The 13,831-nt window shown below is 37.4% G+C and overlaps 1 protein-coding gene across 4 annotated transcripts in view; it reads left to right on the top strand.

Annotated features, from left to right (window-relative positions):
• LOC124172032 overlaps positions 1 to 13,831 on the top strand; it is a 165,610-nt gene that overhangs the window by 60,483 nt on the left and 91,296 nt on the right. For all 4 annotated transcript variants that reach the window (XM_046551436.1, XM_046551435.1, XM_046551434.1 and 1 more), the window contains 3 exons: positions 9,133 to 9,216; positions 10,368 to 10,433; positions 11,365 to 11,439. In XM_046551436.1, the coding sequence (XP_046407392.1) occupies positions 9,133 to 9,216; positions 10,368 to 10,433; positions 11,365 to 11,439 (225 nt within the window). The remainder of the gene's footprint in view (positions 1 to 9,132; positions 9,217 to 10,367; positions 10,434 to 11,364; positions 11,440 to 13,831) is intronic.

Here is a 13,831-nt window from a genome sequence, read left to right on the forward strand (position 1 = left end):
AATGTTACAATATCAATTGTGCTTTCTCTTTTAGCTAGGTATAATTATGTTTGCCTCGTTATAATGTTCTTGACAAAACTTCATCTTTTTTGCAATAATTATTCATAGAAACTCATGGCTAAGCTAGATTGTTTTTTCCATGGCTTCCGTCTTAATTTTGCTTGGGCACCTTCTCCGCTCCGCGTCCACGTACCTGCTCTGGTGATAGTCACCTTTGAGTAAATCCCAGTTCTACTCTGTTTAGAATTACACTAAGTAGCAATTCTAAGAAAATTTTAACACAATGCATTATCCGAATTCGTAGAATAATACTTCCTCACAGATGCGTCGTGTGAATACTTCTCGTTGAATGAGCAACTATAACTTGCCAGGAGATTCAGAGGTTTCACCGACTACCGTGAAGAACACATTGCACGGTTACTGTTATATGTCTTGTGCCTCTCATTCGAAAATATTCCTTTGCGGCTACGATAGTCAATGCAAAATTACTGACGTTTATGTAATTACCGATGACGTGACAGTTTACCATTGGGGTGTAATCAAGATAACTACCCAACTAATTGTGTGATAGAAAATAATTTCTTTTTCCTGCTCATTAGTTCAGTATTTACATGGTAAAAATCGTTTCATGATGAATAGGAGAATAGACAATTTACCGTGAAGTGAAAATTTTGTAAATATATTTCTCGTTTCTTTGTGTACCTACTTAAATGCACAATATTTTATTAATTGGGATTTTAGTAACGTGAAGGGGTGAGTGAGGAGGATAAAGGAGAAGGAATGGCAGGTAGATTGTTTGGAGGTGAAGGGGTGTTAGTGTGTCGACTGCCAAGGATCAGGGTACACCCTGATCGTTAGGCCAGGTAAGAGTAGAAAACCCTTATCGCGAAAAAAGTTGGGAGTGCAAGGAGACAATTAGATACAATAGCCTGCTTTTTCTTTATCCTTCCATCGCTGCATTAGGGACAGGGAACAATAGCCTTGTCAAAACGCCTCGCAGTGGCCCTCCCTTCATTCCAAGAAGGTCCAGCTCGGGTGGGTCATTACGGTGGAGAGAAGTTCAATCAAGTTTTGTGGGATGGGGGAAGAAGGCGGTGAATGTCGAATAAGGAAGCTTAGTGGGAAGGTATGGACAGTCTCAATGTTTGGGTCAGTGAAACTCTACGGAAAGAAAAGATGAGGGAAGTCTTCCCAACTTGAGGGCATTTTTGTCACCTCGGAACATTCTTCCATCCGTCCCTCACGCAGAGCTGGACGAAAGAAAATAGGCGCCTGTTCCTTCTTCCCTACCACCTATAACCCATACTTCTAAGAAGTTATTTTCTTGGATTTCCCACCTATCCAGGAGTAAAACCTCAGCTGGTGCACTCTCACGCATCACATTTACTCGTTCATGTCTAAGGAAACGTCCTCAGTGAGGGAATGGGACTACGCGGTCGGAAAAAAATAACGGCTCTTCTAGCTCCACCTCCAAAGTGGCGTTGGGTTCTTGGACACGTCGCTAACTATTCCATATTCGTTATATTTCAAAACCTATAGGACTTTAGTTTTTTAATTGCAGGTTATGAGCTCCCAAAATATTCGTAAGATTTGCCTTCATCGCCAGAATCCTGTAAAAATCACGAAAGTAACACTCGTCTCTTCCCACTTCAACAACAGCTGTTTCATTATTAACGTTTAAAAACTTATCCTTCTGTATACACTGCAAAGATAAAACATGTGGGTGGACGCAGTGAAGAAAAATTATGTAATATGGGCATAAACGAATTTTATTCGGTACTCATTTTTAGTATTTAGTACATAAAAATATAAAAAATATTGTTTGGTTTTCGCGCCCTAAGTTTATTTTTTGGCCTAGAGAGGGCAGTGAGGGACTTGCCCCTTATCCCGACACCTGTCGGAATATTTCGTTGTTATGTATTGCTTTCCTGAGACCATGAGGCGACGAACCCGGTCTCACTCACGGACGAACTGTCGAAAGGGAATCACCATATCATCTAGACGTCTGACGGGGGAGCTGCTAGCCTGGAAGCCTGGGCTAAGTCACTCAGTGCTGTCCTGCAGGCCCAATATCTTTTTTTTAGTTTCTTTTTTTCATTCAGTCCACTTTTTTTTCACCAAAAATTATGAAATGTCCGGCCTATCATTAGCTCACTCGTATTCCGCCCAATTGCGGACGGAACGAGAGACAAATATAAACATTAAAAAGCGGGGTTAGTCCAGCATTGCATATCAGAAAAAATATTTCAAACAACCATTACACACAAAATTAAAACTTTCATTCGAAAATAATAGACAAATGGAGTAGAAATAGAAAGTTTTACGGCAAAAAATGGAAAAGAATGCAGCGTTCAAGATTTTTTGCTATAACTTCCACAAGAATGGGTTAAATCTAGAAAAACACGGTGATAAATAAAGATAATATATGTAGTTACCATTATCAGTCAGAAAACTCGTAAATTCAGGCTAACTTTGAAAGATTATAGCAATAAATGACGCGGCGCCGCTGCGGCGACGATAATCCAACGACGTAACTAAATTTGTAAATCCATATGAGGGTTAATTGCATAACGTGGATAATTAAGAACTTAATTAAAAAAACTACGATAACAATAACTCAATTGTTTTTTATATCAGTTTTTTGATCCTGTTTCAAATTACAATTTTTATTGAAAAATTGGTTCGTTTTTGGAATGCATAATATTAAATATAAGTTTTATAAAAGTTGAGAAGTCAATGAAACATTAAACTATGCAATGAAAATGAATTTGCAACGGTTTATGAATATTTGTTTTTATTGTGGTCTCCTAGACCGCACATCACTGGTAGTGTAACAAGAATTGCACGTCACTGGTTAAGGGTTATAGGAAATATGTATTTGGCAGCCGACAGTCTGACCCTTCTGCCTTCAAATGTTATTTAAAAATTATTTTAATTTGGTAATTGAAGATAAACTGTCCATTACCTCAACAGAGTTAGGAAATGGAATAAGAAGAGATACAATTTAAAGTATTTGTTGGTCTATGATATAATGCCGTTTTGCTGAAAACCCTAAAAATAACCGTTGAACTTCGTTTAAAAGTTCTACAGGCATTGCAAAATGAAAGGAATACATTGATTAACTGACATTTAATGCAACAGTAACAATTAAAAAAAATTAAAATTGCACTGGTAACAATTAACTGACCGCAAAAGTACGCCGGGATGGGCTGCTCTCGGGGAAAAGGGTCGAGGATTATCCCCACTAGGAAAGGTCATTAAGGGGAGGAAGCGACTACCTGGTCAGTCCCGAGCCGAAAAAAAACTCCGTACGGGGCGAAAAAGAAAATCTCAAACCCTTCGTAGAGCCAAAATCAACTTCCCGCGAAGAAGCTCGGCGCGAAAAGGTTAAGGCAAGCTGTTCCTCTTTTATAGAGGTGGTTGGCTCAGAACGGTAGCTGAATTGTTACGGTCATATTTTACGCTTGTAAATGATATTGTACTTGACTGTGGTCTTCTAATGAGCGTTTATATTATCAACCAAATACCGGAAGCAGCTTTGAGATAGGCCATAACTGTGGAATGGTTAAAATAAAAATGCTTGTCCATTACTTTTGATATCCATCGCTGGATTCAGATATAAAAGTCGTGTTAGAAACTGTCATCCTTTCATCCTGTAGTTCTAGGTCTCCACAAAAATTGGTTATAATCGTGATTGATGATGCTTAACACGTATTTTACCGTATACACATGGATTGAATGGGATCTATTTGGGGAAAAATGATCTTGATAATTATTAAGGCTCTCTCTTAATGGCCTGAGATTCATGAAATGATGAAAAAATCAGATTCAATGATTAAAAAGCGAAAAGACTGCTTACCCCGTTTTGGATTCTCTAATGATATAATGGCTATCAATTTACAACCCCTGAGTTTTAAATATTCTGCGAGACCTATGCAGTTGTTCAAAGGACGTCTGTTACCTAGGTACTACCCATCTAAGAACGGAGCTTCAAATAAATGTGTTGTAACCGTCCAGGAGGGTTTGATTTAGCAGTTAGGGGATGCGAGACAGGCAGGGTTAAGTTTGTGTTCTCTAGTGAGCAATAGGCGATAATGGGGTAGTTTCCTTCATCAAAGAAATCGAAATGCATTTATTGCGATTTATTACTCGCCATGAGCGCATTCATAATATACAAATTATTTGGTTTTAGAAATCCCAGTTTTGACGAATGGCAACGGTCAATTTTAACCTCATTTGAAAAAGACCAGATTGGCGCCAATGTTATTCCACTCCACGTGACGTCACAGGGACCTAGTTTCTACACGAGCAGATAGGAGTTTTAAATTGTCTGAGATTACTAATGTATGCATGAGGCACAGAGCTCAAGTTCGGAAAGTTTCCCTCGTTTGATAGGGGAATAATAATCCTTATTTAAGCCAAGTGCTACCTGCTAGCAGGGTACTCAGCTACCTGCTAGCAGCCTGCGTAATATCAGCACTCAAGCCTCGCCCCAAGGTCATCTCACACGCCGACAGTTGGAATCATAAATACGTCACATTGACTTTTCCCATCATTCCTACTAAGCCGTCGCGTTTTCGCGCGCTTGAGAATGTTCACTTTTCGTTTAATCTCGAAAAATAGATATCTTCTTTCGAAAATCAAAGAGCAGGAAATGCGCACTCCGGGAGTAATAATCTTTTAATTATGCTATTAAAAATAATAGTAAACCACCCTATTATCTGTTTTCATACCGTTAAGCTCCTTACAGTGAGAGTCCTGCCAAATTGATGTTTCTACGTGAGCCCAGAACAAGATTATCTTCAATGTAAACATACGTTGTTGATACGTATACCAAAAATAGAATGAATTTAGCCACGGCGAGAGAAATATAAATATTAATGTGAGGGAAGTATTGTATGTAAATAATATGTTACAGAAGTCAACTAGGGTTAAATCATAATAAAGGTGTTGGGGTTAAAGGCATATTTGCGTGAACTTGTTGATGAACAAGTTTTTTTTTGGAAAAGTTATACATACCAGATGGTAACAGTTGATGAGTTTTACAGTGAATGTGAAAGAAAAGACGGATGTGAAACAGATTTTATTTGAAAATCTGAACCAAATATTTTCAGCAGGCTTCTTAGACGATTCAAACCACCCGGAAAACTTGATTTGTTCTTGAATTATTCTCCAGGGTGAATGTAGGGTATTTAATTCGTTTTTTTATGTTTTCCAGTTTCTATTTTTGGCCAAATTAAGAGGCATTGCCATCGAAAAAAATATTATCAGCATAATAAATGATTTTCATAATGTTGCGTTTACGCAACGCTGGGAGTACTCCAGTAAATAAAATTAAAAAACAAGTTTTTAAAACTTCGGTTGTACCTTTTATTTTTCATGGTGATTTGCATGTTATACACTATCGCCGGGAGTTATCAGTATTCCTGGGACGCTGCCAGTGTTTGGGACCCTCATGAAAAAGGCTTAATAACAGAGTTAGAACGCGTGCAAAGAAGAGCTGCCAGGTATGTGAAAGGTCGTTACGATAGTCTTGTTAGTGTAACTGACCTCTTAGATAAACTCGGATGGAAATCTCTGTCGGACCGTAGATTAAAAAATAGACTAAACCTTTTAGATAAATTCAAGAGCAGTGTCTTTTCTAACGAAGTTAGCAATATGTTACGGACGCCAGCATACTAGGGAAGATATGATCATATAAATAAAATATGGGAGATAGATTGCAGAACAGACAGATTCCGAATGTCATTTTTTCCACGATCAATGAGAGATTATAACGGCAGCAATAGAACTCGTAAATAGATTGCATGACTTGTAGTGTATTCTACTAACCTATGTAAAACTTAATGCATGTTTCTGAAATTCTATTCTATATTCTATTTCTAACAGCATATAGTAGTATAGTTTGTTATTATACGGGACGTTTTTTGGACGGTGTGGTGTGCATGTGGGAGTCCAAATGCATGCTGCATGCTGGTGATTGATCACCCCCTGCCAAACACCCTAGAGGTGGCTCGCAGGGTATTATGTAGATGTAGATGTATTCCTTAGAATTAAATGGCTTATTCTGTCTTGACGGACGTACAGGGGTTAGTCCTTTTTCCTAGGGCATCCTGCAGGTGCGCACCGATTTTTATCCCAATTTTCATCGTTCTTTATTTTAAAAACCTCTTTTTGCCTCAGAAGAATTCTAACGATCTCAACCCGGAAGTGTAACTGAGGAATTGCTTTGCCCGTAACAAATGTGTACAATCGCAAAGTACTCACCATTGCTGTATCAAGGCCATTTGAGAATAGAGTCCACCACCATTTCCTCTGATCTGGGCAAGGTAAGATGAAACAGTGTTATCGTGTACCCACCCCTACCATTCCCTAAATGTAATCGTCGATGAGATTCTATAGCAGAATCAGATCACTTTTTTTCATCCTCCATTTATACCTTTTCGTCCTTATTATGGGTTCAAAATTTCGTATTTTTTGACAACAGAATTATCATACCACCGTACTAATAGAATATGTTTTGACTTGTCAAACGTCAAAATCCGCTTAAGGTTTTTTTGTGAAATACCTCGGAGACATGAATGTTCATAGTGCGGTTTAATATTATTTATCCGTTTCCATCGCAAATAGGCCGTTTCTATTTAGAATGGCCAATAGATTGAAACTGGTGAAGATAATGTCAAAATACACTGCATGATGTTCTGGACACTTACAAAAACTCAAAAAAATTAGAGTAACCCTTTCTCCAAGTGGTAATGAAGGAACACTTCCTAGCTCAGCCCCTGCATATGCCGAACAGATTGATTTGGGAATTCGTTTTTCTCCCGAACCGCAGAGGACTTTAATAAACGCTAATCCCAACATCGTTAGAGCACTTCATTTTTTTCAGTTGTAAACGGCTGGTGACATAACACCCCCTGCCACACGCCTTTTAAGCGGCTCGCGGGGTATTATTTAGATGTAGGTATGGCAATATCTGGTAGAGATAGCCGGTGGATGAGGAAAGACACTACAATTTATAACCAAATCTAATAGTTTGTCCACGGATGAAAATTTTAGCTGAGTGTCACCCGAAATATGGATCCATTTGCTCATCAATGGAAAATTTGTTTTAAATAAATTCAAAGTCAGTGATATTTTGGTTTAGTCGATTGAGAAAAGGCCTGAATATAGATAACTACTATTCCTTTTTTCTAGTTTACAATTATTGGAGACTTGTACATATTTTTTGATCTCATCAAATCTATTCCACGCATTGCCTTACAATTGGTTTCAGATATATCCTCTTGGTTTGTCCACTACAACTTAGTGCGTGAAAATATATGGTACCCCGACGATATTAGGATCCCAATAAATTTTATTATATCTACCATACTCTGAGTAAACATGGTTATTTTTCTCCTTAGCGTACTTATTTGAATAACTCAAAATTAATTAAAATAATCCTTCACTGAGAAATAAGTAAAACATCTCAACTTCAGGGAGTTTTAATGTATTTCAAAAGTCCCAGAAATTCCTGAAGGTAGGGAAATACCGCCGTAATCTCCCCATCATCAATAAGGTCACTAACTTCAGGGGGGAGTATCAACGAATCGAGCTCATCACTTCCTCCGCTAAGTTATTGCAGTGCACCCAGTATCGTATCGGCCGTGGTGCACCTCCTAAAATCATCCATATCTGAAATACTGTAATGATGCAATCTTCATTACGATTTCCAAGTTTAGGAAACATTACAAACGACCTCTCTAGTTAACTGTTATTCAGTTACCTTCTTTACGCTTTTTCAAAAGTAAATTTCTGAGGCGTATAAATAAGGAATAATATTTTCCTCACTTTTACAGCTGAATGAAACACCTGGTTGAATTTTCTTACAACTAGCTGTGAAAAAAATATTGCTGTATAATCGATCTAATTACTTGAATAGAGATAAAGAGGAATTTTGGAGAACTATTCAAAGGATATCAACCCATTTGAAGGTGATTTCTTAGCCTTACACCACCTAAGCGCTAGAAGAGAGGATACCATGTACCTATGATTTCACTGAGCGAACCCTACGGAGCGACTAAAGCAACACTCCACCTTCTATAATAACCCTGTTTCAACTAATGCGCTCCTCAATCTCTCATTCTATCGTGTCTAAGATGTTATACATCGTAATCTGAATTCAATGTCTACTAAGTAAGACTGCCATTCAACGACATGAGAGTGACCTGACCCTATATCGATTCCACATGGGTGCGCAGCGGTTTGAATTTACGAAATAACAACTCGTGAAGATGACCATCATGGAATTCCAAATATCATTCACCCATACTTTGTTTACTCACAACCTGAGAGTTGCAAAAATGCAGCTAAACTGCCATCAGGAGACAACGTTGTCGAATTAAAAATCCATATTTACGAGCTGCTTTTGCTCGGAGAAAAACCCCGTTGTCTACCAGAGAACTCCCATCGTTGCGTAAACTCAGCATTATTTACAACAACTAGATTTTTCCTAGCAACGATGAAAGTAAATGACAAAAATAAACACATAAATAACGAAAGTAAAAACTTAGATAGGCATTACCAATAATAAGATTCCTCAAGAAATCTTAGTGAAAAATCATTTACAATTTATGGTGCTTCAATTCACTGAAAAAGGCAAATTTTGAATTTAAAAGATGCAATTATAATAATGAAAATATTTGTGAAAATGGCATATTTAGAACCAAAGATATTTCAAAAAGTCAGTAAGCCGAAGGAAAAATTATGCTAAGGTAAAGGTATGTTCTGAGAATTACATTTCAATAATGTTGCGTTAACGCATATTTGTTGTTCAGGCATGGGTTAAGGTGTACCGTACTTTCTTAGCTCTTTTGTTATAATGTACATTGATTTTCATGTACTGTAAGTTATTTTAAAAGTGATTTTAATGATTAAGCAAGTGTTGTATGGGTGTAATGCATGTAACATATTTGCTACCAAGCATTGGAATGTTTTGTAATCGGTTGGTACTTTTTGATAGCTTCTTGATTGATGAAATAAACTGCGCTGTTTTGGGTTTTTGTGAACTTTTGGGTAAAATTCATTGCTCTTCTGCGTGGAAGTCCGTACTGCCGTTGAAAATATTGTGCTGGATTTTGTATATTTCAGCTCTGCTGTGGATCTTGATCTGGTTCCTATTGAGAAATTGAAGCACCTGGAGAGACAATGGAACAAAATGTCTCCTTTAGAAAGGTATGCTATTGCTCTAAAAGTTATTGCTGTAATAAGGTATATCTCTTTTCGCTATCCTGATCTTAATTCAATAATAAGGTATTCAGTGGCAAAAATGAATCTGGATCATTTATTCTGTGATTTTTTGTGGCTATAGTTAAAGAACCAATATGTAGAGGAGAGAGGGGTAATACCGTACGCTTAAGCATTTTTATTTCTCTTTCAATTGAAAACATTAACGAAAAAGCATATCATGTTATTTCGAAGAAGATCTTTTTACTACTTATATTTCATTTCACTTTTGGAAAATTTAACTTACTTTGAGTGTTGAACCCTTTTTTTAAAAGCCTAACATTACATGTTATTGTCCCCAGTGACGGGCAATACCGTACACCGCACCGGTTAGGAGTAATACCTCTCTGTGCGGTATCTCCCCATGATGAACTATATTGCAAAGACTATGAGGGAAGAAACAAAGTTGGAAAATGCAATTTAAAGTTTTATTCCATCATTGAAAAAATTGAAACATAAAATTTGAGCCTACGAAATTTTAGAGTAATACCAAACCGCCGATGTTAGTTGTAATGAGAGTATGGGAGATAAAGATTTAATACAGGGCAATACCGTGCACCTTGCGCCTTGCACGGCATTGCTCCACGAAAGGTGTATGGAATTGCGCCAAAAAGACACGAAGCAGCATTTTCAACCCCAAACTGAAAAATAAGAGCAACAAAGGACTTGGGTTTGGTATTAATAATGACCAATGATATTGACTATTCAAAACCACTAGTTTGAATATAGTCTCTGATATAAATTTTCTCTTACTTCAGTTCCAGTCAGTCTTTAAAATTATAAGAAAAGTGGGCAAAACAGGAAAACTTTTGTCACATACAGGTGCGTAAAGGCAGAAGCTCCCTGAATGTCTCTATTCTTTCATTCCGCTACGCAATAGCACTTCCCAGCTTTCACTACATACTCCAGTGGATCTAAAATAATGGAGCCTGGCATTACCTCGCCGTACGGTATCACCCCGGTCTCTCCTACCCTCAACATTCACGAAATTTCCATTTTTGGGGAATGAAAAAATGTGTGAAATCGGACATGTAAATATCTCTTTAAAACATTATAAGTATCTCATACTATTTTTTTTGGCGTGCCTTTTGTGTTTTCAGCAACCAGCTGCGAAGCGTCTTGTTTGTGATGCTCTCTCAACTTCAGAGCGCAACGTTGACCATGTGGTGAGTGTGCATTTTTCCCCGACAGACTCTCCATCTATGCGCGCCATGAACACTTCATGAACTCGTGTGGCTGTTTGAGAAAGAATCACGTGACGGTAGACCAGAATTCTGAACATTTATCAGGAAGTAAAGTATTTTATTATTTGGATGTACAGCATTTGAACTCAATACTTTTCATGAAAAAAGTAGTTGTTTCCGAAGCATTTCAAAGCTAAGTTTCATCATGAATTGGATTTTTTCATTTATCTTTTCAATGTGGTGAAACTGCAGAGACCTTCCTCGCATTGTGAGAAATTAAAGTAAACTGGTCCACGTTTGCGTTGAAAGCATATAATGAATGACAGTAGACTCGAACACCTGCATTTCAATAGTAAATGAAGCTCACTGCAAAGAATAAGTGCAGTGAATGACAATGAACTCGATGAATGGAATTTGCTGTTGCTGATCGATTTAGAGACTGCATCTTTGACGTAAGAATAGGCCGCTTAATTTTTAATGAGGAATTCGGAGTTTGCAAGTTTCTGTTTTTATTGTAATTAAGTCAGCATGGCAAGTGAAGCTGCTATTTTTATATGTTCCGTGTAATGACCTTATTTTTTATGTTTCATTTAGAATTTTACCATATTTTGACTTATGTGCTCCTGAAATTCGGTTTACATCTTATATTTTTGTAGGGGTCCATTGTATAGAAATACGTCTTAAGACTATGTCAAAATGGGTTATAAGAATTGTTCATTTATTGACTAATTATCTTCAAAAATGTTGTATGATCATTGGTGTGCTGAAAGTTAGGAAGTTTGTCTTCTGGGCTTGCGAGCATGAGGGCTCATGATCGTTGATGGATTTTGATTCATCTCTTTCTTTCATTACTTTGTCTTTAGTCTACGCTATGATGCACAATCAAAGAAACTGCATTTTCTTTTTACCCCAGGGGACCAGAGGAATTTCCCACGATTCAGGTCCGAAAAATCGTTCAGAAGTTGCTGGTGTTTGTGAGGACAACGAGGTAAGAACTTAATTTTTACAAGCTTATGTGCAAAATCAAAACTAATCAATTACATTCATATTTTCGTTAAAATATTCCCTCATATCGGGTTTGGTCGGAATTTTTTTGTATCTTTTCCGTCGGTCTGAAAAGACTGACATCATTGTTTAACTACGGGTGGATTTTTGAAAACAATCTCCCATTGAGTTACATTTAAAGAACCTTTGTGCAATTTTATTCCCAAATATGTCCACCGATAAGTAGTCCACAGCTAGCTTTAAGAAACAATCAATTCAACGATCCACTACGAAATTTTGAGCCTTGACATAATAGAATACCTCGACTGGAAAACACATACACCTAGCATTTAGCTGGAAAAGCAATTTTGCGTTTTAGCAACCATTGGAAATTGTTTTATAGAATGCTCGGTTATTCATAACCTCATGATCTTAATGGAATGAATGTCCTGTTTTCCTGCAGATACTTTTCGTTGTGGCTGATATTTGATGCAATTAGTGTACTGTGGCAAAGTTCTTGTTAAACGCATCGTTTTCTTTTTATATAACAATATACACATTTTCCTTGAAACCTTGTAACATTAATTATATGTTCAATTCCATTCCTTTGATGTGGCTGCAAAATGAATATCTAATATGTGTTCTATTCCGCACACTACCTTTTAGACCTCCTTCATTTATTGGATATGCACTATAAGTTAATAGCTCCGGCAAGTAGCTCGTTATGTCACCTGAGGATTTTACCCAGATGACGTATGTCTTCAAACCCCTCGTTTGTGCTTTTGATTTCATACATTAGGATAATCCTATTACTTCACTTGTGACAGAGTTTTTGTATTTTTTGACGGATCAAGAGCAAAATCATTAACTTTTTATGCACGCAACAGCGTAAATATTATTTTAGCATTTGATACCATCCCAGTCTTCTATGTTCATAGACCTTTTTCTTGCTTTTATTTAGTGAAACCTGGTTTACATAATACTGCTGTGACTGTTATGACTAATGCATTTATTGGTGCACATGAATTTATCAATTATTCTTTAGCTTTTAGCCAATAAATTTTGGCTATTTCTGAAATTGACTTATCGGGCGTCTTCTTTATTAATTTCCTCACGTCGCGTCGTTGAATTATGTCTTTTTAGACAAAAAAATTATATTTTTCGGTTTAATGTTCAACTAAGATTCTCCACTCGTTGAAACGGCTTTTTCCAGCTGTCATTAGGGGGAAAATTGATTTTTTTCTGCGAAGAATACGCCATGAAAGCCCATAAATAAATTTAAGCCCGTCCACCATATTGGGTTACCTTATTCAAGGTAACCCAATATGGTGGACGGACTTAAATGCCACGCACCCTTGGCTTCAAGTGCCACCGGTAGGAGGTATAGCTAATGCACTCTCCCGTACCTCTATGGTTAATTTAAATGATGGTATGCTGAGTTTAAATCAAGCTTGGTTAACTTCACCACACTGTAAAGATGACTGAAAATATCCTAAATTATTGGTAATGGATATCGCTGAACCACTAAAAATGGGTCGACCGTGGCCTTAAAATCTCCACGTTTCCCTACTTTAATCCGTTCCCTTAGGTCCTGGAACAATTTGAGTGTCCCAATTACTATTGCCTGCTTTAAATAAGGTGATCTGTCTTTCCATTGGATAGATCTTTTTTATCTTCGATAGAATGTTTGTGTAGGCATGCGGTAGAAGTCTAAACTTCATTGCCATTCATTTACCAATTTCTTTTAGCCAGATTTTCCCTTCAATACCCATTAAAAACCCTTCTTTATTGTCATAAAATATTTCATTCTTTTGCAACAATTATCCAAAATTGATACCAACCATTTCAAATTTCTCTACCCCTCCTTGCACAATTTCCCAGTCGATGGGGAATTATTTTAACCGATCTCTACCCAGTATAGGTTTCCATTTTTTCTACAGCATATATCATCGACGTTGTCTTGATATCTTTGATTCATGTATGTACCAGATATTTGCCCTCAAAAGGTATTATTTGTCCAAAGTAGATTATCAGATGCGCGATAGTTTTATCCGAAAAGGGTTTTGAAAACTGAAAGTGCAAAGTTTCCAAGTAGGCTTCCGCGGAGATTATGATGAATTCTGCTGGTTTTTCCGGGTATTCTTCCGCGTTTATCCATTTGTAGGACGATATTTCGCCAACGTTCTTGTTGGCTTCCTCAGGTCCACTGAAGTGTTGATGCAGAAATTTGTTCATCTTATATACACCCCGTTTGCCGCCTTTTTTCTCGAGGTGTGCCCTGATTGGTCAGGATCTTTGAAGACCCTTTTCTAGAAGACGGCTACAATATCGCCAGCGCGTGGGAAAGGGTCTTCAAAGATCCTGACCAATCAGGGCACACCTCGAGAAAAAAGGCG

The sequence above is a fragment of the Ischnura elegans genome, assembly GCF_921293095.1.
Source record: "Ischnura elegans chromosome 13 unlocalized genomic scaffold, ioIscEleg1.1 SUPER_13_unloc_1, whole genome shotgun sequence".
NCBI lineage: Eukaryota > Metazoa > Arthropoda > Insecta > Odonata > Coenagrionidae > Ischnura > Ischnura elegans.